The sequence below is a fragment of the Trifolium pratense genome, linkage group LG6 (assembly GCF_020283565.1).
Source record: "Trifolium pratense cultivar HEN17-A07 linkage group LG6, ARS_RC_1.1, whole genome shotgun sequence".
In the NCBI taxonomy this organism is placed as follows: Eukaryota; Viridiplantae; Streptophyta; class Magnoliopsida; order Fabales; family Fabaceae; genus Trifolium; species Trifolium pratense.
Genome location: NC_060064.1, coordinates 14,804,575 through 14,826,417, shown reverse-complemented (window position 1 = coordinate 14,826,417; position 21,843 = coordinate 14,804,575). Strand labels below are relative to the sequence as shown.

The window sequence follows — 21,843 nt, the reverse complement described above, 5'->3', positions numbered from 1 at the left end:
ACGGGTAGGGTAAAAACCCGCATTTTGGGTACGGGCACGGGTATAGGTAATTACCCGCAAAAATGAACGGGTATGGGTGCGGGTACGGGTACCTTAGTACCCACCCCGCCTCATACCCGCATAATATATATTTATTTATTTTATTTATATTATTATATTATAATATATGTAAATCAATTTAAAACAATACAACTCTACTAAAGTATTACATATTTTTAATAAAAATGTTTATTTATAACATAATATAAAAATAATGTGAATATTTAACATAAATATGAACTTTAACATAAGGTTAGTAATAATTTTGTTTATAATTTTCATTAGTCAATATTAAAATCTTTGAAATTTTTTTAATTCTATTAAAATTATATGATATTTTATAATTGATCAATTTATTTTTAGTAACAATGCGGGTAACGGGTACGGGTATGGGTACCTAGGTACACATAGGATATGGGGACGGGAGCAAAAGTTATTACCCACGCGGGTATGGGAATGGTTACGAGTATTTTTTCAATCCGCGGGTATGGAGATGGGTACTATAGTACCCTACTCATACTCTACCCATTGTCATCCCTAATGTGCATAAAATTTCTAATAAATTTTAGTTAACTATGAAATCTGATCATATTTACTTATTTGATGAGATTATTTTTTTTGTTTTCTAATTAATGCTATCTATATAAAAAAGATGAATGAATGCCTATATAAAAAGTTTGACCTATATTAATTCTCCAATTTGTTTAAGTATTGTTTACGATCCATTTTACACGTTTAAGAACGTTGTATAATTAGCAAGAGAGAATGTGACTTTTATTTAATTAACCATAAAAAATATTGACAACTTACTTAGAGTCATGAAAATAATAATAGTCGGATTGACTTATATTTTAGCTTTTTTATTTTTGGTTACAACTTATATTTTAGCTTTTGAAAAATAGTTTATTTAAATAAGATTTTATGCTAATTTATAAATCTTCCCTAACAAAAATTTTATTTTCATAAGCTATTTTTCTATAAATTAATTTAACAAACTTATAATAATATATAAAACTTATTTATTTGCATAAATTATTTTCCATAAACTCAAAAATAAGGAATTCAAAGATCTTAAAAGTTGTGAATTAGAATTTAATAAAAATGTATTGACAATGTAAAATAGTTTTACACGATTATCCAATAAAAAGTCATCAATTTACCGCATCATATTAAGAAAGTAAGTTAAAGTGAAGTGATGTAACGGAAAATATAATTATCATTAATTAAAAATATAAAATTATTTTACACTATCAATTTTTTTCCTACGAATTATTGTATTCAAAGTTAAATATATTAAAAAAACAATTCTCTAATACTTAATTTTAATTCGTGTGCCCACCTCACATACATATCGGTAGTTAGAACTTAGAACTAGAAATCCAGCTCAAAAGACTCCAAATAAGCAACTACTTTTACACGTGTCCATTTTTCATTGGTATTTGCCATTCAAATATGCACACTTTAATTAATTATATCATTATTAAGATAGTAAAAACAATAGGGCAATGTTAACTTGTGCCCTTAAGGCACATGATAAGAAGCAATAAATGATGGTTGGTCCCACCCAAAATTAACTTCAGTCAAAATAATATAAAAAAGAGTGTTTTTATTTTTTATTTTTCCAAAATTACCCTCTTCTGTGACGGGTTCAAATCAGGTTTTGTTTTTTTCAAAATAAACAATTTTATTGTGGCCGCCGCGCAGATTCCTTTTGCTTTTCCTCATAGGTCTTTGAAACATCAGGCAACGGAAGAACTGCAAAACAACAGATCTTTGAGAAGCCAATTCTTGATCTAGAAGTTTAACCGCATAACAGAAAAAGCAATAGAATCACACAGCAGAAGAAAGCTTCAGAAGAACAAAATCTAATTGAAATGTTGAAACACCTCTTCCAAATCGCCGCTGGCCGTGTTCAGAGTAGCGTCGCGGATGTCCCTTTTGCCACCATCTTTCGCCGCCATTGTCCTTCACCGGTTAAAAATTTGGTTGATTTGCATCCATTTGAGTTATCTTTTTCTTTTACTTTTCAATTTGTTATTTTTTCCATGTTGCAAGTGTGGATTTTAGGATGAATGAGCAGCTATGGTGGTTCTTTATAACGGTGGGTTGGTCACTGAGGATTGAGGAGGATAGGTCGGCAACGAAGGAAGGAGTGGATCCTTTGGTTTAGTTTCATGAATGAATTTTTGAATAAATTAAAATAAGAGACATGTGGCATGATCAGGTACGTGAGATTGATCTAACGGGTGTGATTGAATAAAAAATATACATACATATAATAATAAGCAAAAGAAAATGTCAGGCGGGTGTGTTTAAATGTAAATAGAAGCGGGTGTGTGATATAGTTGAGGGCAATTTTGTCTTTAAAAATTTTATGAGACACAATTTATGATGTTGTTTCTTTCAAAGTAAAATAAATGGAGTCAATCATCATTTATTGCTCCTTATCATGTGCCTTAAGGGCACAAGTTAACAGCACCCAAAACAATATTATTATTAAATTAAAAGATAAAATACGAAAATGTATAAAGTAGTAATAATTTTCGTAATTGAAACGAAGACCCAAAAAACTAAATAGTAGCAAAGTTTCAAACGAAAACCCAGAAAACTGTGAAGAAAAAGAAGAAAAGATCGTTGCTTTCTGCTTCACTACCATGATGAACGGAGGCCCATCTGGTTTCAGTGCGTTAATTCTCTATCCCCTTTCTGGGTTCTTCAATTTTTATTTTTCTGTAAATTTTTGCGATTAACTATTTTGATTTTCGATTTGCATTCAAATTAAAATGCTTATTTGTCACAGCAAATGCTCCTGTTACAAGGGCTTTCGTCATCGCCTCAGCGCTTTTCTCAATTTTCTTTGGGATCCAAGGTCGTTTCAACACTCTAGGATTATCTTATCAGGTACCCTTTTCGTTTTTCTTCATTTTTAATTTTTTTTGTTATGTAATTTTTATCTAATTACTAATTAGGTTTGTTAATTGTGTTATTTTTCAGTTGTATATGTTACTTGATTTTGTTTGTGACATTTGTGTGTTTTGGGAATGAGTGAGTTTTTTAATTTTTTTTTCCCATTGTTTAGTTTATAGTTTTGATTAATTTTAAATTGTCTGGCCTGATATGTAAATTTTTGATCATGTTATAGAGTGTGTAAATTTTATCTTAACCCGTGTTTGATTTTAAAACTGTTCATGAGACTGGAAAAATTGAGGGGCAAGAGACTGAAATTTTTGTCCCTCATTGACTCACGGGACAACTTTTTGTCCCAAGTACAAGTTGCCTAAAATGTCAAAATAACCTTTTTGTTCAATACCTTAAAAATTTGTGTTTTCCTGTTTTGTTCAGTGTTGGGCAAGAGACTCGACAAAAACTAAGGCTATGTTTGGATTGATGGAATGAGATGGAGTGGAATGGAAAGGGATGGAAAATGTTCCATTGTTTGGATTTGAAAAATAATAATGGAATGGAATGGATTTCATCCCATACCACCACTTACCTTCAATTTTGTTCATCTCCTTTTTAAAATGTCCAAACAATGGAATGGAAGAGTTATACCATTCTGCTCCATTCCACTCCACTCTATTCCGCTCCGCTCCATTCCATTATATTTCATCAATCCAAACAAAGCATAAAATTTTGTCCCTCACTGGACCACTGGACAACTTTTTGTCCCAAGTACAAGTTGTCTAAAATGCCAAAATAACCTTTTTGTTCAATACCTTAAAAGTTTGTTATTGTCCTGTTTTGTTCAGTGTTGTTCTGTCCAGTATTTACCTTTTGCAAATCAAATGGATTCGTAGAGGTTAATCTTAGGTGAAATTTTAATTGGTGTGAGTTTGAGCTTCAGATATATTTATTTAACTTTTTTCCCTTGGAATTGTAGTAAGGGATAATGTTTTCACTGTACAAATCTGATGGGGGTATAGTAAATGCTAAGATTTTCTGGTTCTTGTTTTTTATTTGCCTTCTAGGTTATATATTACGGTTATGATTATAGATAATAGAAACACGGGAACTATGACATATTTCACACAAATCTGTGCATATTGTGCATTTATAATGTAGTCTTGAGTCATGTTCTTCTTGGTGTGGCAGGATATTTTTGGGAAGCTTCGCATATGGAAGTTGATTATGTTCATATTTTCCTTCACATCAACACCAGAGTTGATGTTTGGACTATATCTGCTATATTACTTCAGGGTATTTGAGAGACAAATTGGTTCCAATAAATGCTCAGTAAGTAACTTATTAGTTTGCATTTCGGATTTAATTGCTATCTCTATATATTTTTGGAACCAAGTTCTGGTTGATGTAATGTACCTTTTATGAAACTAGTTGCTATTTGTAAAGTGCCTTGTATCACTTTATGGGGTTCTGAAATATGCGATGCACTCTTTATGCAGGTGTTTATTGTGTTCTCCATATTAACTTCACTTCTGTTTGAAGTATTTGCTGTTGCACTTTTAAAAGGTATTCTTCTCAATATTGATCTTTATAATGCCTTCCACCTCTTAAACTTCGACCAATCTTTTTATATGCATTTTATTCTGATACTCCATATATCTGGGTGTGCATGTCACTTCTGTTTGTGTGCCGAGTTTTCTGCTTAACTATTTTGTATCATCTTATGAACTTTTTATAATGTTTTTTTCCCACATTTGGTGAGCCTTTTCAAATTTTGATTTAGTAAGAATTGCATGGGAGAGGATAAATGGTTATCTTTTTTAGTGTTGTTTAATAGCGGCACTATATGCTATTGCCTAGAGGAATTTGAACAAATTGCTATTGTTCTGTAATACACTGTTTTGTACAAAATGTTGTCAAATAGCGGCGCTAAAACACTGTTGTGCAGCGGAATTTGTTACGCTGATCCATGGTTAATAACACTGATCTGTTTATGAAGATCCTCCCTTTAAATGAAACGCTTATGCTGAGACAACATACTTCCTAAGTCTTGGTCATAGAACAAAATATCAATGAAATGGTCAAGAGTTACTTTCTTAAGTTGTTTATAGGCCACATGATTTTATTTCCCTTTGAATAGGCTATTCACTAGAAGGAGGACTAATATTACACCTCTTTTCCTAGGATTCGGGAGTCTGGGGTAATTGAAGCATTGAAGAGAATAGATAATTGCTAAGTGGTTGGACTAGATAGTACTATAGATATTATACCTATTGAGAATTGAGATATAGACTGGTCTAGGACTAGGAGAGAAAGATATAAGATGACTCACAAAGATGTTTAATGAAATTGAGATATAATGTAATGTATGACGAGTGGGGGAGATACACTTCAATCCACATCTTTATGAACAACGTAACTTGCAAAACCACAAATTATACAGAGTGTACCCATGCACTGTATTATGAAGTTGTGGAAGAGGGTAACTGAGTAGAGGTTAAGACAAGATACACTACAAAAAATTTGGTCTTGTACCAAGGAGGCTGACATGTGGCAACAGAAGCAATTTACTTGCTATGAAGATACATTACAAAAGATAAAAGATATGTAAAATAGGATCATGACTAGTTTGAGAACACAAGACAGGGCCACTAAAGTATTTCCTCTTAGTATAGGTCTACAGTATAATAATTGAGATGTTGTATGAAACTGAATGCTAAGCAGTAAAAACGCTAACAAGAAAATATGCTCAATGTTGTGAAGATGCAAATGTTACAATGGATGAGCACACAAACACGACAATAGGATCAAGTTGGAAAGTACTTATGTTTATTTATTGTTAATAGGTCCTTGACATGGGACTGCAGCCTGTTTGACCAGACCAATGGTGGGGATTTTGTTTTTTCTGCTCCAATTTTTCTCTGCCGAGTTGAATTTGGCCACCTTTTGCAGTGGATACATTCCTTATGTATTATTTAAGCCCAAAGGACTTTCACATGATGAAATGATTGGAGATAAACAATTCCTAGGCATACTCCTAACTAACATCTGTAGACCACCACATCTCCATTTATCCCTAGAGCTGACATTATTATCTGGCTTTGAAGTTAGAAATGACGTCACAATTGACAATATTGAAATTGAGTTTATAAGTGGGATGCATCTCTCACCTTAGAAAGCTAATTTTGTAGAGTTGAGTTAGGCAAAACTGAAATTCTAAGATGTATCAGAGCCTATCAAAGACCCGTTCGGCTACCCGCCGTCGAGCCACTCTCCGTTCATGCTCCAAATGCCTGGGTGTGGGGTGGGGGGTTAAGAGTCCCCATTGAATGAAATCAGGCTTCAAAATGAGTTTTTAAATGGGATGCATCCATCATCTTAGCAAGCCGATTTTGTAGGTGCAATCCAAATTCTAAGAGTCTGAAAGGTTATTTGTTTAGTGATGATCCAAGCAGCTTATGATACTCAAATGTGAGCTTGTTTTTGTAAAATCCACACAACAATAAATGATTATGTTGAAATCATCCTATCAACAAATTTGTATGGCATATGAACGACCCGCCTTCTTTACAGTGCCAAATGGCGCATACATATTATGTTAGAATTTGATGGGATAATTTACCGTGTGTAACCTGTGGATACTGATTTGTTTTATTTGAACAAATTTGAATGGTATATGAATTGCCCCGCCTTCTTTACAGTGCCAAATGGCGCATACATATTATGTAAGAATTTGATGGAACAAGTTTACCGTGTGGAACCTGTGGATACTGTGTAGCAATTCATTAACCAATATTTGATTGTGCAATTAGTTACGTAACTTATGTTTGGCTTTCTGCACCTTGATATTTAAATTTCTGACCATTTAGTTTTTTAAAATGAAGTAAAATGTTTATTCTTACTTCGAAAGTTTTTTGTTCACTTCTTGCAGATCCTTCAGCAATCCTAGTCACTCCTGGACCTTACGGCCTTATATTTGCTTCGTTTGTACCCTTTTTCTTTGACATTCCCGTTTCAACACGATTCCGTATGTTTGGTTTCAACTTCTCTGATAAGTCAATCATATATGTAGCTGGACTTCAGGTTAGTAGAACTTAGTTATGGGTGCTTGTATAACCAATCAACACATAGTAGAACCAATCAACTCATGGAAACTAATTTATTTTATTGCAGCTTCTACTGTCACATTGGAAAAGCTCCGTCTTACCAGGGATATGTGGCATCCTTGCTGGTTCCTTATACCGTTTGAATGTCTTTTATATCCGCAAAGCAAAGGTAATTTTATGTCTGATGTTTGAGATTTTATTATCGTATCTTTTAGCAACTATGTTTTTATTGACATAAGATTTCCCAAAGGAATGTACGTATGTAAATATATGGTCAGAATTTGTTGACAAGTGCAAGTCAAAATCAATCTTACTCCAATTATTATCAATTTATAGGATGAATGTTTGATAAGCATCACTGTTGGGTTCAAAGCTTCCATCATTCATATCAAGCTTCTAAAATTTCATATTCGTTCAAGATTATTTTGTATTCCATTCATCCATTGATATACTTAAAAGTTAAGATTAACATGAAATATTTTTCACACAAAAGTCCATGCCAGCTATTTGATGCCACACTTATGGTTGTTAAATTTAAACTAATATGGTGAACACTACATACATACATTCATACATAAGCACCACATGTCACTTTTACACTTCTCTAAAACTTGGCATGAAGCGATATAAACATATTAATTCAAATTATTCAATAGATTCTTAGATTTTTTTAAGCTACCTTATGTATGGAGTTACACACATCTTGCATCTTGAATTCTAAATACAAACTATTTGATAATGTAATTCATAGGTTATTAAACTTAAAACTATCTGATATGCAAAAAACAAAATAATAATAATAATAATAATAATAATAATAATAATAATAATAATAATAATAATCAGTCTGACTCAGATTGATTGAATTTGAGATGTTTTTCCATATGGAGTATGCATATTTGTGACATTGTTTATTAGAGGTAAAACCAAATTTGAAATCTTTCAAATATCGTTGCAGATGGTTAGATGCTAAATTTCTTGCTTATGAGTGCATTATTTGATTGCCTTTACAACCCACTTGACAGCTCATCCTTGATTTCTTGCAATGCATTTTGTAACTTCACAAATCCATCTTGATTCTTCATGGACATTACATAGAATTTAAGACTAGGCACCATGGTTGTCAAGATCGGGAGTTAACTCCTGAGATCTTACGATCTTACGAGTTGGCCGTCATCCACCGTGCCGGAGCGGTTCGAAACTCCTAAGATACGTCGAAATGGTGAAAGCGCAGAGGAAGAGCGTGAAATCGCAGGATCAGCAATCTTCCACGCGTCGTTTCATACCGGGTTAATATAAGTTTCAGCCCGTTCCGCACCGAACCGACCCGGTTGCTCTGTTTTGACCCGGTACATATGGTACTGCCCCAACCCGAAACTGAACCGTTTCAACTAGAAACCTGCTCGTTTTGGATCGAAAATTGAGGAACTTTTGTTAACTTAGGGAATTGGTGGCTACTTGATACAAATCGCATCCCTATCCCTAATTCATCAACCGTATCTCTAATTTCTGTAGTTACTAATCATTCACTTGTATTCCCTAGTTCAATCTCTTCTATAAATTCTCTTCATCCTATTCTCATCACTTCAACCTCTCATAACTGCAATTGTCTTGTTATTTTTCTGTGTCTAAGTTTATTCAAGTTTAAAAGTCTAAGCTATTTTGATTATGTTAGAGATTAATGAAGTTTTTATGTTTTGATTATGTTTAATATTAATGAAGTTTTTATGTTTGAGAAAATTTGTGGGATCTTATGATCCTTGTTACGATCCTACGGTCTACGATCTTTCTATACCCCAACGATCTTTAGTGGGATCCCGATCCTGACAACCATGCTAGGCACTGCCATCCCTTTTAGCTGTTAATCAAATGCAAGATGGGGGGAAGGGGAATCATGCTCTTGTCTGCGATATGTCTGTTATTTTGTCTTCTAATGTTCTTTATATTACCTTGATTCATCAATTATTGTGAAATTCCATAACCATGAAAGATTCTAATTTTTTATGTTTAGACTAGTTTTGTTTTTCCTTTTTCTACTTTTCCCTATACTTTATACATATTGCTGGAAGTTTTTGTTGTTACTTTTGTGTTCTTATATGAGCCTACATTACAGTTCCCGGAGTTTATTTCATCGTTCTTTTCACGAATTTCCTTGCCATCCATCGGGGCTCCACGCACAACACCAACAAGGAATGTTATGGGCAATGTACCATCTTTCCCAGGTCGCCAAATGGAGGCAAGTTTTACTTCATAAGCCTATAACTCTTTACGGTTTGATTCATCCAACTTCCTTTTAATTCATTGAGTATGGGATTCAAGTTTGGCTCATTGAGCTCAAGCAGCCAATGAGCTACAAGTTGAGCTTAAGTCAGAAAACTGGCTCACTTTCTTGACAAATCGAGCCTATCGCCGAAGTCAAGTCTTTTGCCTGAAATAGGCATGGCTCGACTTTACTCAAACATAATAAACTTCTGTGTAATATTAATAAGGATTCTTCTTGCAGAGAAACTATCCAGCTCCAATGCATTCTGCAGTACAACCATCAGAGGACTCAATTGCAACCCTTGTTTCAATGGGATTTGACAGGAATTCTGCTCAACAAGCCCTAGTGCAGGCCAGAAATGACGTGAATGTGGCAACAAACATCCTACTGGAGGCACAGGCCCACTAATTCTTCTTTAAACAAAAGACGGATTATTCTGAATTGATAGATGAAATGCCAGTCCTTAACAAGTCTTTGAAATTTGCTAATTATGACGCGAGGATCGGGACATTCATCTTATCATCATCCTCAATCCTGTTGAGGATCATTTTTCTCAGCTTAACTTTTAATCTTTAGATATATCCATTTTAGTACTGGTGTTAATAGATCAATGAGAATTAGGAGCCTGTACAAATTACTTGAATCATATGGAAAACATGCTTATCATTTTACCAGAGATATTGTTCTATGCAGTTTGTTTAAAGCACACAGAGCCATTAACAATGTCACGCTGACTATTGAATTTTCTTGTATCAATCATTCAACCATAACAGGGTCAACATATTTTTGGAATAATAAATAGGTTGAGCCAAATGAACTGACACATGAGCTTATTGAGCAAACTTTTTATTTAAAAAATCATTTCTTAACAGCATAAATAGTTGTATAATAATAATAACAAATAATTAGCTATTTAAACAATATTTATATGAAACACTCGCTTCTTTATCATATTTTACTATTTTTTAGTGTGTAACATAGCATAACCTTTAATTTGGTTATACTATTTAAATTCTTTTATGGTCCAAATAAAGGTCACATGACATGATATTTATCCTATTCTATTATGTATGATATTTGTTAACCATCACTTTCACAGCCATGAGCCAAATTTGACTATTGCAGCACAATAGAAAGAGACTCCTTCCATTTTTTTTAAGTGTTGTTTTAACATAAAACTCTACAACTTACCAAGTATGATAAAAGATAAAGAAGAATCCTAACCATAAGATGGATCTTTATCAGAGTAACAGAATGCAAGTCTTTACCTTTGGCTAGATATAGAGTTGAGTGGGGCGAAATGAATTGCATATATAAATATAACTAGTAGTTTTTGTTTCATGAACCTGATTTGTGTGGGGTCAATGTACTTGCCGAAACTCGCTTGGCAGAATAATCTTAGCCAAAGCGAAGATGGGTTGAGATGGTTGAACTAAGAATGATTTGAAGATACTCTTTTTTTTGTTTCTTTTCTATTTTCAATTCCTCTATTTTTGTTGATTCACGAAGTTTTCCAAATTCAAAAAAAGTAATCACCAATTCTTCCTTTAGAATTGTAGGGGTCAGAGGTACACCCCTACAATTTGCTTGTTGATGTCGGACGGCGGTTAAGTGCATCCTTGTTGTATTTTATATGCCCGTTTGTTGGTTCTGGTTTAGTTGTATCTGACTCATTCCTTAGCAAGGTCAAGGTAAATTAAGTCGAGCAAATTTAGTTCTTAAAGGTTTATTTCTTTGATTTTGTATTAATACAAATTTTTAAAAATCGAAAATATTTTCACAAGTGTTTTCAAATGTGTATTAGCAAAATATGTCGTGGACAAAAGCATGTAGAGAGAGACAACTTGATATCATCTATGACAAGTTTAACAATTGGAGTAATTATGATCGAAGCAATCAAGTTCTGACCCACTTGCTTAGGAATTAAAATATCTGTATATTCAAGGCATTGCAGATGTATCAATCCATATAAGATGTGTGTGGATTTCAGCGTAGCCGGTCTATTTTAACCAAAGAGAAAATTTTGAAAATAAATAGTATAGAGAAAACCAGATACATGGACAGTACAATCATCGGGGTAAAAAGCATAATCCTTAATCTAGTATCCTATAATGACCATCAATCATTGGGGAAACTAGCAACATTAGAAACCCAACTCATGCCTCACCATGTACTAGAAATGCATAATCCTTAATCTCCAATTATAGATCCTAAAAATCATTTTGTACCAAGCAAAAAAGGTGCAAAATACTACATTCCTCTCAACCAGCATTGATTTAGCCTCGAATACTTGAGCAGGTCTGAGGAAATAGACTTTGATCTTTCATTCCAAAACTTAATTTGCAGTAGACCAGCTTGGAAAACTTGAGAAGAATGCTATTCCAAGAACATTGGAAAAAGTAATGGCATCCCTTATCGCGGAATGAGGATGTATAAAGTGGAAGAGTTACACAGGACTTATATCTACCCGACTTTTGTGGAGTTGAAAAGCTGGGGTTATCCAGCTTCCACAGCTGCATTGTATGCCTGCCCAATTGAAGTATCCCAAACGGGCATCACAATGAGCACAGGACAGCTTTCCCTCCAATGCGCCTTCCTCAACTGAGTGACAGAAAATATCGGTAAAAAATTATTATCATTTAATGCATATTTATGCGGACGAGTTATATCACCAAAGAACTTTATATAAATAGAACAAACTACTCAAACAATGTAGGCAATTGAAAACACCCATTAGTGCTCCAAGAAAAGATTGGTAACATACACTTCAAAATATTAGTATAAAAGATGACTCTTCTTTGTCTATACCAAATAATCAGAGCATTTTGGACAAATGAGCAATGTCAAGTCAAATTCAAAACTTGTTGTAAATATACCTCAAAAAAAAAAAAAAAAACTTGTTGTAAATATACACATTTTGATACCGAGTTTAGTGTTTTCTTACCATCTTTCATCCATCGTAGAGGCTCAATAAATATGGAAGAACACTCAGATTCATTTGACTTGTTAAAAGGATTGCCGCTTCTCCACTTGTGCCAACCAAAGGATGTCTCACCCTCACCAGGAATATGATCTATGACATGCTCTTGCAATGCAACAATCCGACGGCACTTCTTACAGCGATAGGTAGGGCTACGATTATTTTCTACTTTAGTAGCTCCTTCCACCTCTGAAGAAGTTTCACTAGGCATGCCAGGATCTTCACCAAGTTTAGAACTGTCTATCCTCAACCCTGAGTGATGATTCTCGCCTGAAAAAAGGAGGTATTTCTTTCCTCAGATGACATAAATTACTAGCTGATGTCATTTTCAATGCCCATAGTGGACAAAATGATCAAATTGGCGCAAAATATGCATAATACCAGAACAACTACTAGTAGGAACAAACAAGTCCATAAATACAAAATGATGCCAAAATCTATTGCAATAAATTAGACACTACCAGACGATTCAAATAATTATCGTAGATTTCCCATAACCTCAGCCTTCTCCCATCCCTCAACCAGCACAAGGAGGACATTATTAAACAAAACTAGGAAAGAAACAAGGTGAAGCTCGGAAAGTTGTTTTATTGAGATTGGAGCAAAAAGTGAATGTATGTTATTATTAAGATAGCCCGGTTTAATTAGGAGTATATTAAGAAAGATCTATAGATTAATGAGTTGAATAGAATAAGGTATATAATAGAACATTATGGCGTCGTTTGATCCATGTAGCCGACCCCACTTAGTGGGATGAGGCTTGGTTGTTGTTGTATATTAAATGTGCGCTTTAGAAAATTCTTGTCTTAAATTATTTGCCTATGCCGTGGTAGTAGAGGGTCGCACCGCCACACTACACCGTGCTATCAACAACATAGGGAATTATTAATCATTTTTTTACAACAATACCCTCATTTATTTGTATCTCAACCAAATCTACACTAATTAATTTTTTATCTAACTGCTTCACCGGATACCCTTAATAAAGGTATTTTAGTCGAGGAAGATTATTTTATCTGGAGAACTAGTACACTTGATCATTTTTTAAGATTTTGTATGGCAGTTAGGAGGGGAAGAAAGGGGGAGGCTTTGGACAAATAGGAGGCATATAAAGATAGAGGAATCCCTCAATTTTTTGGGGGGAGATTTTGAAAGGATTGAGAAGAAATATTGATGAGTAATATTTATTTATTTTACTTTTGGTAGTATTATAAAGAGAAGTGTGATGAATTTGAAAATTTATTCAAAAGCCTCCAAAGCTCTTCCACGATGATTTTTTTTTAGTTTCCACATACTGAAGGGTTTTATCCAATGAAAAAAAAAACTAATGCAAGGTGGGGAGACTAGTCACCCTTCTCCTTAACTTTACTCACTCGTTTATCCTAAAAAAAAAACCTTAAGAGGTATGTAAAACCTTAAACAATGCATAATATGAGAAAGGAAGTATAATAAAACACAGGACATGAAATACCGATGCACAAATTTTTCTATTGAATAAATAACCCCTCAAAAAAAAGTGGCTTGCTCGAAAATAAACTATGCTACAGTTTCACAATAGCTGATATTAAACAACACTATTTACTTTTTTAAGAATAAACAACACTATTTACTATATAGTATTTTGTGGAACAATAGAGATTTTTTTAAATTCCACGACACTAGTCGATATTTGACAAACTTATAAAAGACATGGTGTCTCTTGATTTTATTAATAAAAAGTCTTAGAAATTTGGGTTGGGCCTAATTCATGTTTAGGTCATCTCACATTCGATGTGGGACTCTTAACACACTCCTTATTCAACACATTTTATCAAAACGAATCATTTCCCTCAAACAAAGTTGACCCATTTTATCATTGCTTTCTCCTTTTACAAATTCACCCTCTAAAAATTGCTTATCAACAACAACAAACCTTTCCTTCTTATTATAGGTTTTTGCTTCGTTTCTTTGTCCAAAAAACTTGGAAAGTTCAAATAATTGCTTCTGATTAAAGAAAATAAGAAATTTTTGGTTTTCTAGTTTCTTCTCAAATTTGTGTTTCAAACTTCTAAACCTTCCCTTGAAATTGTTGTGTAAGTTTGACGCTAAGAAAATCCTTAAAGGAGCCGTAATATTCAGTTAAGTGTGTCGTTGTATCGTTGCCTATTTTGGATTTGAAAACATGAAGGCGTTTGAGAATGAGATTTTGACACTCCTAATCCTACTCATAAACCTTCATCTCAAAACATGTTTGCTATCAAGAGAAAGAGAGGGCGTGTGTTTTGAGATTAAGGTTTCTGAGTAGAAGTATCACATTCTCGTTCTCAAAAGCCTCCTTAGTTTCAAAACCAAAGTAGTCATCGATACAATGACACACTTAAACGAAATTTACAACTCCCATAAGGATTTGCTTAGCGTCAAACCTACACAAAGTCAAACTAGTTTGAGGGTAGATTTGGAAGTTGAAGCATAAAGTTGAAAAGAATCTGAAAAACCAAAAATCTCTTACTTTCTCTAATCCTTACGAGAAACAACTATTTGAACTTTCCAACAAATTTTTTAGGACATAAAAATGAAGTTGATGACAAAGAAAAACCTAACAAGAAAGAAAAGATACATTGTTGCCGTTGATAAGCAATTTGTAGAGGATGAATTTGCAAAGGGGAAAAGTAATGATAAAATGGGTTATCTTTGTTTGAGGGAAATGATTCATTTTATCAAAATGTGAATGTGTTGAATAGGAGGTGTGTTAAGAGTCTCACGTCATATGTGAGATGACCTAAACATGGATTTTTAAGTAGAGACAATCCCCACCTTATAAGCCGGTTTTGCAGGGTTGAGTTAGGCTCAACCCAAAGTTTTAAGAAAAAGAAAAAAAGAACATGGTGTCTCTGAAAAGGAGAAAGAACAAGGACAAAGTTGAAATTAAAAAAACATAGGAAGTGCAAAAAGTGAGTTATTTCAATGAGTGATATGACACATGACAAAAAAACAGTCAAAAGTGTACATATATCATACACCACCAAAATCATACAAGGTGTCACTTAGTGCCATTTACATGAACATGAGGTCACACAACATGAAGGAAATCAAGGAGCTGAAGCCATACCTAGTGTTTTCAGGCGAAAGCGCTTATACACAGGACTAGAATGATCAACCTTGAAACCCATCTCCTCAAACATTTTCAACTAAGGCAATAAAAAGATAAAGAATATCATAAATTCATCGTTGTCAAATATAAAAATTTCTTTTTTAAACAAAAAAAAAAAAACTGTACTAGCATACAAATTGAGATTCATAACACACACCTGTTCTAGAAAACCATCATTGGGGCAAACAAATTCACAGCTCTGCCTTAATGATTCAAGGGCATCTGCAGAAAAATCAAAACAAGGGAAGAAAAAAACCACGCATAAGTTCAAGAAAAAGATATTTCAAATTTAATTTTCTTCGAAAATTATACAAAAAAAAATCTTGAGTCCATCTTGAAAATATACTACTTATATGAACAAACAACAATACTAAGCACATCAAAACTTTCATTCATGTATGCATATGGTCTCTGTAGCAACAAGACACTTCTGATCGAATGTGTGTCTTGTGTCCGAAACATGTGGTGTCCAACACACAACACCTACACATAATTGATTCCGTTCAATTAATTCATTTTTTAAATTAATTATCAGTGTCGTCGTGTCAGTGTCATGTCGGTTTAAGTAACTTAACTAAAAATCATAGTAAAAATAAGAAGAAAGGCACTTGCATGTACCAAACGCGAAGTCCCTGAAGACTTTAAACAAAGTATTGATTTGATTTCACACCTTCTAGTGACAGATTTTCACTTTTCATCAAATAAGCCGTAATAACCGATGCACTGCAATCAAAAAACACAAGTAAATTATAAAACCCTATTAAAATACTAAATTCACTTTAATCAGCAACAAAATTGAAATTGAAATTAGAACCTTCTAGAAACACCAGCAAAACAGTGAACCAAAACAGAACCTTCCTTTCTACTCCGATCAATGAAATCGATACAAACTTCAAGATGATCCAACAAATTCTCACTCTCTGTATCTTTCAACGGAACCGCCATTCTGACGAGTTTGAGGTCTTTACCGGCGTATTCAAGCGAGTAGATGAGTTTGTCCGGAGAGAGAGCGGACTTGGCGGCGGTAGGGAGGTCGGAGACATGAAGTTGGGAGATCTGGTTAACGGAGATGGAGAGAGTGGAACGCCATTCGGTGAAGAAGGAAATGGAAGCGGAACTGAGAACGGAGAGGATGTGAGTGATGTTGTGTGGTGGAACGGTGCCGTTTTGAAGAATTTCTGCGGCGTGGTTGATGTTGCTGATGAAGAGATTTTCGCGGACTTGGTAAGACATTGAAATTGAAAAGGATTGGGATTTTTGGGAATTGTGAGTGAAAAGCTAAGAAATTTGCGTCAGGTTATTCTCTTCTTTTATTCTCTTCTCACTGACGCTTAGACCCCACATACATGGGTTTGGTTTTCCTGTATTTATTATTGTTTAATTAATTCTCCAATTTAGAAAAAGATATACACGAGTAACGTTTAATGTGGTTTTTATAAAAAAAAAAAAAATAGGATGATTTATCAATCGTTAATTGTTTCAGTTATGATTGACGCTAAATTTGATACGAAGGACCACGGTTTGATTTCCACAACTGCGATCGAAAAGGGACTGGAACCACTGATGGCAGAACCGACTCTCGAACCAATTACACTCATATTGAAAGCAAAAAAAAAAAAAATTAGCGTGGTCTACCAATTAGTGGCTCCCATTTTTTTATAGCTCAAATAATCTTCACTTGTGTTTATCTCTCTTTAAACTGAAAATAAATTGAGAAAATTTAAACTCCATATACTTGCTCCGTCTCATTTTATAAGACCTCATTTGACTAAATTCACTATTCATATGTCTTGTTTTAACCGTATTTTTCTAAAAATATATAAATGTAAAAATTATCATAATATCAAAATTCTATAATTTTTATCAATACACAATTAAAAATATTTGTAATCAAAATTAAGTATCGGTGTGCGTGTAGTGGTCAATTAGTCCTTATATTTTGGGACGGTGAGAGTATATATTTGCAAGGTTTATAAATCAAGGCAAATGCTAAATAGTGCCTCCGGGGCACTCTTTAAGCCCTTAAATAGTAAGTTTTTTATAGAATTTTTATGGAAATGCGTAAAGTCAACGCATTGGAAATTGGAGTGTTTAATTTTTTGAATAAAAAGTTTCTTTTAATGGAATGCTTAAAGAGTGCCCCGGGGGCACTCGTTAGCAAGACCCATAAATCAATACTAATAGGATGGACTCATATATGAAACAATTTAAGAAAATAAATAAATTTTCATCAATGTTTATGTAATTTATGAAAAGATAGTTTATGGAATACAATTTTTGCTATTAAGAAATTATGAATTAAAACAAAAATCATTCAAAAAAAAATTAATATTAAAATGTATATTTATTTGTGTAAGTTATTTTTCATAACTTAAAAAATAAGTTAATTTAAATGGACCCTAAATACTATTCTCTCGATTCCAAAATAAATGATCTACTTTAAATAAAAATTTATCCCAAAATACTTGATGTGCTTTTTCAGGGCAATTAAGTAAAAAACATATTATCCCTCTTTAATTATTATATTTTTGTTAAACCGTATGAAATAGTCAATTAAGTTATTTAAAATGAGATGTAGGACGTAGGTTACAACAGATCAACGTTTATGTTAAAAAAATGGATCAACAATAAACAACATTGGAAATTGAAAACAACTTCGTATTTAATTGATCAATTAATAAAATTTTATGAATTACTACTATTGACGAGACATTTGCATAGAAAGTTGTCACTCATTTAGATGTTTGAGTTCGATTCTAAACTTAGAAATGCAACATCGTTAAAAAATTTAAGATTTTTTCCCCTATTTAAATGACACAAAATTCGAGAAATAAATCTCTACAGTTGAGCGCACAAGATACATAATTTACTTAAATTAAAAAAAAAAAAAAAAAATTGATGATGTTGTCTACATTCCAATACCACATGTATTATGATAGCACGTGACTTTCAAATGCCATGTTAGTAGTAGTGTCAAGCAGCACTATATCATTTTTAATGTCACTCATTGGCTCATTTATATAGAGACCAATCTTGGATCATGGGCCATAACCACTTAGAATAAGACAGCCCAAAAGAATAAATGATATTCCCTTAAGATGATAATGCTAGACAGTACATTTTGCACATGGGAAATCTATCAGCTGTCTTATCGCCGAGTAATGCTTTTTGTCTTCATTCATAGCGTACGTGGAGCTTTGACTGCACATGCGACTTCACACATTCTTAGTTGTACGAAACTCAGGTCTTGACCCTGATTATCATGCATTAGCTCTGAACCCTTTTTGTCTTGCTTCTGTCTTGACTCAAGTTATCACCATAACTCATCTTTTTTGAACGAAGGATTACAATTATATCTTAATTACATGCTAGACTCAAAATACATCAAAATGACTCAAAACATTGAATGATCACCTTATTGTCAAACAATAACTAAAGTAAATATGGATAACAAACATCACATAAAGTGAGTTATCATTCCTCCATACCCATTTATACCTTTAACTATTTATTATGTATCTTCTTTCTATTCAAATTTATTTTTCTCATGTCACGCCATTAATGATACAAGTTAATTCGTACTTTTGCCAAGCTAATCCGTACATTTGAAAAGATACAAGTTTAAGAAACATTATAGAATCATAAAGTTACAATTTTTACCATTATCTACTACCTGGTTCTTATCTTCTTTGCTCTTTCTTCTCTTCTAAAACCCTCTTTCTTCTTTCTCTTTTTACCTTTTTCTGTCTTTTAGAAAAATAATAATTTTCTATCTTTATCTTACCACTTAAACATAATTCCTCTCCTCTTTTTCTATATACACCCTAAATACTATTTGTTTCACCTAACATCCTCTCTCATACAGTGTTTTAAAAACCGGACCGAACCGGCCGTTTGAACCGGAAACCGGGGGTCAACCGGTCCGTTCCGGTAGTTTGATCAGGTATGCTAACGAACCGCACTATACCTTTAACTATTTATTATGTCTCTTGTTCTTATTCTAATTTATTTTTCTGATGTCATGCCATTAATGAAGGATAACTTTGTAAAATAATTAATAATTTTGCTTTTTCAAAAATTCGTACTTTTGAAAAGATACAAGTTTAAGAAACATTATAGAATCATTAAGTTACAATTTTTACCTCTATCTACTATCTGGTTCTTCTCTTCTTTTCTCTTTCTTCTCTTCAAAAATCCTATTTCTTTTTTCTCTTTTTACCTTTTTCTATCTTTTAGAAAAATAATAACTTTCTATCTTTATCTTACCTCTTAACACATAATTCCTCTGCTTTTTTTTTCATATACAACCCCAAAATACTATTTGTTTCACTCAACATCCCCTCTCATACAGTCTCTTAAAAACTGGACCGGACCGACCGGTTGAACTGGAAACCGGAGGTCAACCGGTCCATTCTGGTAGTTGGATCAGGTATGCTAACGAACCGCACTAAACCTGTCAAAATCGGGAAAACTGGCGGTTTTTCCAAACTGTTCGATTTATGTGCAAGCTTGATTTTTTTTTAAACAATTTTTTTATTGATGAAGTTGTGGTCATGTGTAACAAGATTTCAATAAACATGCAAGGAAAAAAAAATACAATAAAAAGATTATATACAATTTAGTCAATAAAAAAAAAATTAGGAAGGATGGTACAATAGACAAAATATAACCTTAAATTATCAAAATGACAAACAATTTAATTTTTTTCTCTAAAACGACATGTAATTTGAAATGGAGGGAGTAATTTGTTACATTGAGTGACAATTATCTTTTATTTATTTATTTTTGCTCAAGTTCGAACTTTCTCAAATTATTATTAACTAAAAATAAAAATATAAAAAAAAGCATTTCTAGCTACTCTCATCATACCCATTTGTACCTTTAACTATTTATTATGTTTTTTACTCTTATTCTAATTTATTTTTCTGATGTCATGTCATTAATGAATAATAACTTTGTAAAATAATAATAATTTCGCTTTTCCAAAAATTCGTACTTTTGAAAAGATACAAGTTTATGAAACATCATAGAAACATAACGTTACAATTTTTACCTCTGTCTACTATCCGTTTCTTCTCTTCTTTGCTCTTTCTTCTCTTCTAAAACTTTCTTTCTTCTTTCTCTTTTTACCTTTTTTTTATCTTTTAGAAAAATAATAACTTTCTATTTTTATCTTACCAATTAAACATAATTCCTCTACTTTTTTACCATATACACCGCCAAAATACTATTTTTTTCACTTAACAACCCCTCTCATACAGTGCTTTAAAAATAGGACCGGACCGATCGGTTAAACCGGAAATCGGAGGTCAACCGATCTATTCTGGTAGTTGGATCAGGTATGCTAACGAACCGTACTAATTCGGTTAAAATCGGGAAATTCGACGGTTTTTCCAAACCGGTCGGTTTATGTGCAAGCTTGGTTGTTTTGTTTTTGGAAACAATTTTTTTATTGATGAAGTTGTAGTTATGTGTAACAATATTTTCAATAAACACGCAAGAAAAAAAAAATACAATAAAAAGATTATATGAAATTTAGTCAATAAAAAAAAATTAAGAAGGAGGGTATAATAGACAAAATATAACCTTAAATTATCAAAATGACAAGCAATTTGAATATTTTTTTTCTAAAACTACAAGTAATTTGAAATGGAGAGAGTAATTTGATACAGTGAGTGACAATTATCTTTAATTTATTTATTTTTGCTCAAGTTCGAACTTTCTCAAATTATTATTAACTAAAAATTAAAAAAAAAAGAGCATTTCTAGCTACTCTCTTCATACTCATTTATACATTTAACTATTTATTATGTCTCTTCTTCTTATTCTAATTTATTTTTTTGATGTCATGTCATTAATGAAGGATAACTTTGTAAATAATTAATAATTTCGCTTTTTCAAAAATTTGTACTTTTGAAAAGATACAAGTTTAAGAAACATTATATAATACCTCTATCTACTACATGGTTCTTATCTTCTTCGCTCTTTCTTCTCTTCTAAAACTCTCTTACTTCTTTCTCTTTTTACCTTTTTCTATCTTTTAGAAAAAATAATAACTTTCTATCTTTATCTTACTACTTAAACATAATTCCTCTATTTTTTTTTCTTCATATACACCACCAAAATACTATTGTTTTCACTTAACATCTCCTCTCATACAGTGTGTCTCATACAGTGTTTTAAAAATCGGAGCGATCGGTTGAACCGAAAATCGGAGGTCAATCGGTCTGTTCTGGTAGTTGGATCAGGTATGCTAACGAACCGCACTAAACTGGTCAAAATCGGGAAAACCGGTCGGTTTATGTGCAAGCTTGGTTGTTGCTTTTTTGTTTAAACAATTTTTTATTTATGAATTTGTAGTCATGTGTAACAAGATTTTCAATAAACATGGAAGAAAAAAAATTATATAAAATTTTGTCAATAA

The 21,843-nt window shown here is 32.8% G+C and overlaps 2 protein-coding genes across 3 annotated transcripts; one reads left to right on the top strand and one right to left on the bottom strand.

Moving 5' to 3' along the window:
• The first annotated feature begins 1,715 nt into the window (after positions 1–1,715).
• On the top strand, positions 1,716–9,985 carry LOC123890649 (rhomboid-like protein 20). The gene is made up of 8 exons (XM_045940293.1): positions 1,716–2,721; positions 2,840–2,940; positions 4,132–4,272; positions 4,440–4,506; positions 6,872–7,023; positions 7,114–7,215; positions 9,160–9,282; positions 9,550–9,985. The coding sequence occupies exons 1-8, from the start codon at positions 2,694–2,696 to the stop codon at positions 9,715–9,717; spliced, it is 882 nt and encodes a 293-aa protein (XP_045796249.1). The 5' UTR covers positions 1,716–2,693; the 3' UTR covers positions 9,718–9,985.
• A 1,236-nt stretch (positions 9,986–11,221) lies between these two features.
• On the bottom strand, positions 11,222–16,810 carry LOC123890139 (dual specificity protein phosphatase 12-like). 2 transcript variants are annotated; one of them, XM_045939694.1, is made up of 6 exons: positions 16,234–16,810; positions 16,090–16,142; positions 15,577–15,641; positions 15,378–15,456; positions 12,254–12,559; positions 11,222–11,910 (listed from the first exon to the last, which is right to left on the bottom strand). In XM_045939694.1, the coding sequence occupies exons 1-6, from the start codon at positions 16,650–16,652 to the stop codon at positions 11,756–11,758; spliced, it is 1,077 nt and encodes a 358-aa protein (XP_045795650.1). In that variant the 5' UTR covers positions 16,653–16,810; the 3' UTR covers positions 11,222–11,755. The 2 variants fall into 2 exon arrangements, with proteins under 2 accessions (XP_045795650.1, XP_045795651.1); XM_045939695.1 differs by lacking the exon at positions 11,222–11,910 and adding an exon at positions 11,950–12,185 and having other exon boundaries at positions 12,222–12,559; positions 16,234–16,773.
• Positions 16,811–21,843: the final 5,033 nt, after the last annotated feature.

Coding starts and splice junctions, on each gene's coding strand:
- LOC123890649 (XM_045940293.1), top strand. CDS start 2,694: ATGATGAACGGAGGCCCATCTGGTTTCA. Junction 4,507..6,871: donor TGCTGTTGCACTTTTAAAAG/GTATTCTTCTCA, acceptor CACTTCTTGCAG/ATCCTTCAGCAATCCTAGTC. Junction 7,024..7,113: donor TATATGTAGCTGGACTTCAG/GTTAGTAGAACT, acceptor ATTTTATTGCAG/CTTCTACTGTCACATTGGAA.
- LOC123890139 (XM_045939694.1), bottom strand. CDS start 16,652: ATGTCTTACCAAGTCCGCGAAAATCTCTTCATCAGCAACATCAACCAC. Junction 15,457..15,576: donor ATGATGGTTTTCTAGAACAG/GTGTGTGTTATG, acceptor TTATTGCCTTAG/TTGAAAATGTTTGAGGAGAT. Junction 12,560..15,377: donor CTTTCGCCTGAAAACACTAG/GTATGGCTTCAG, acceptor TCCTTTTTTCAG/GCGAGAATCATCACTCAGGG.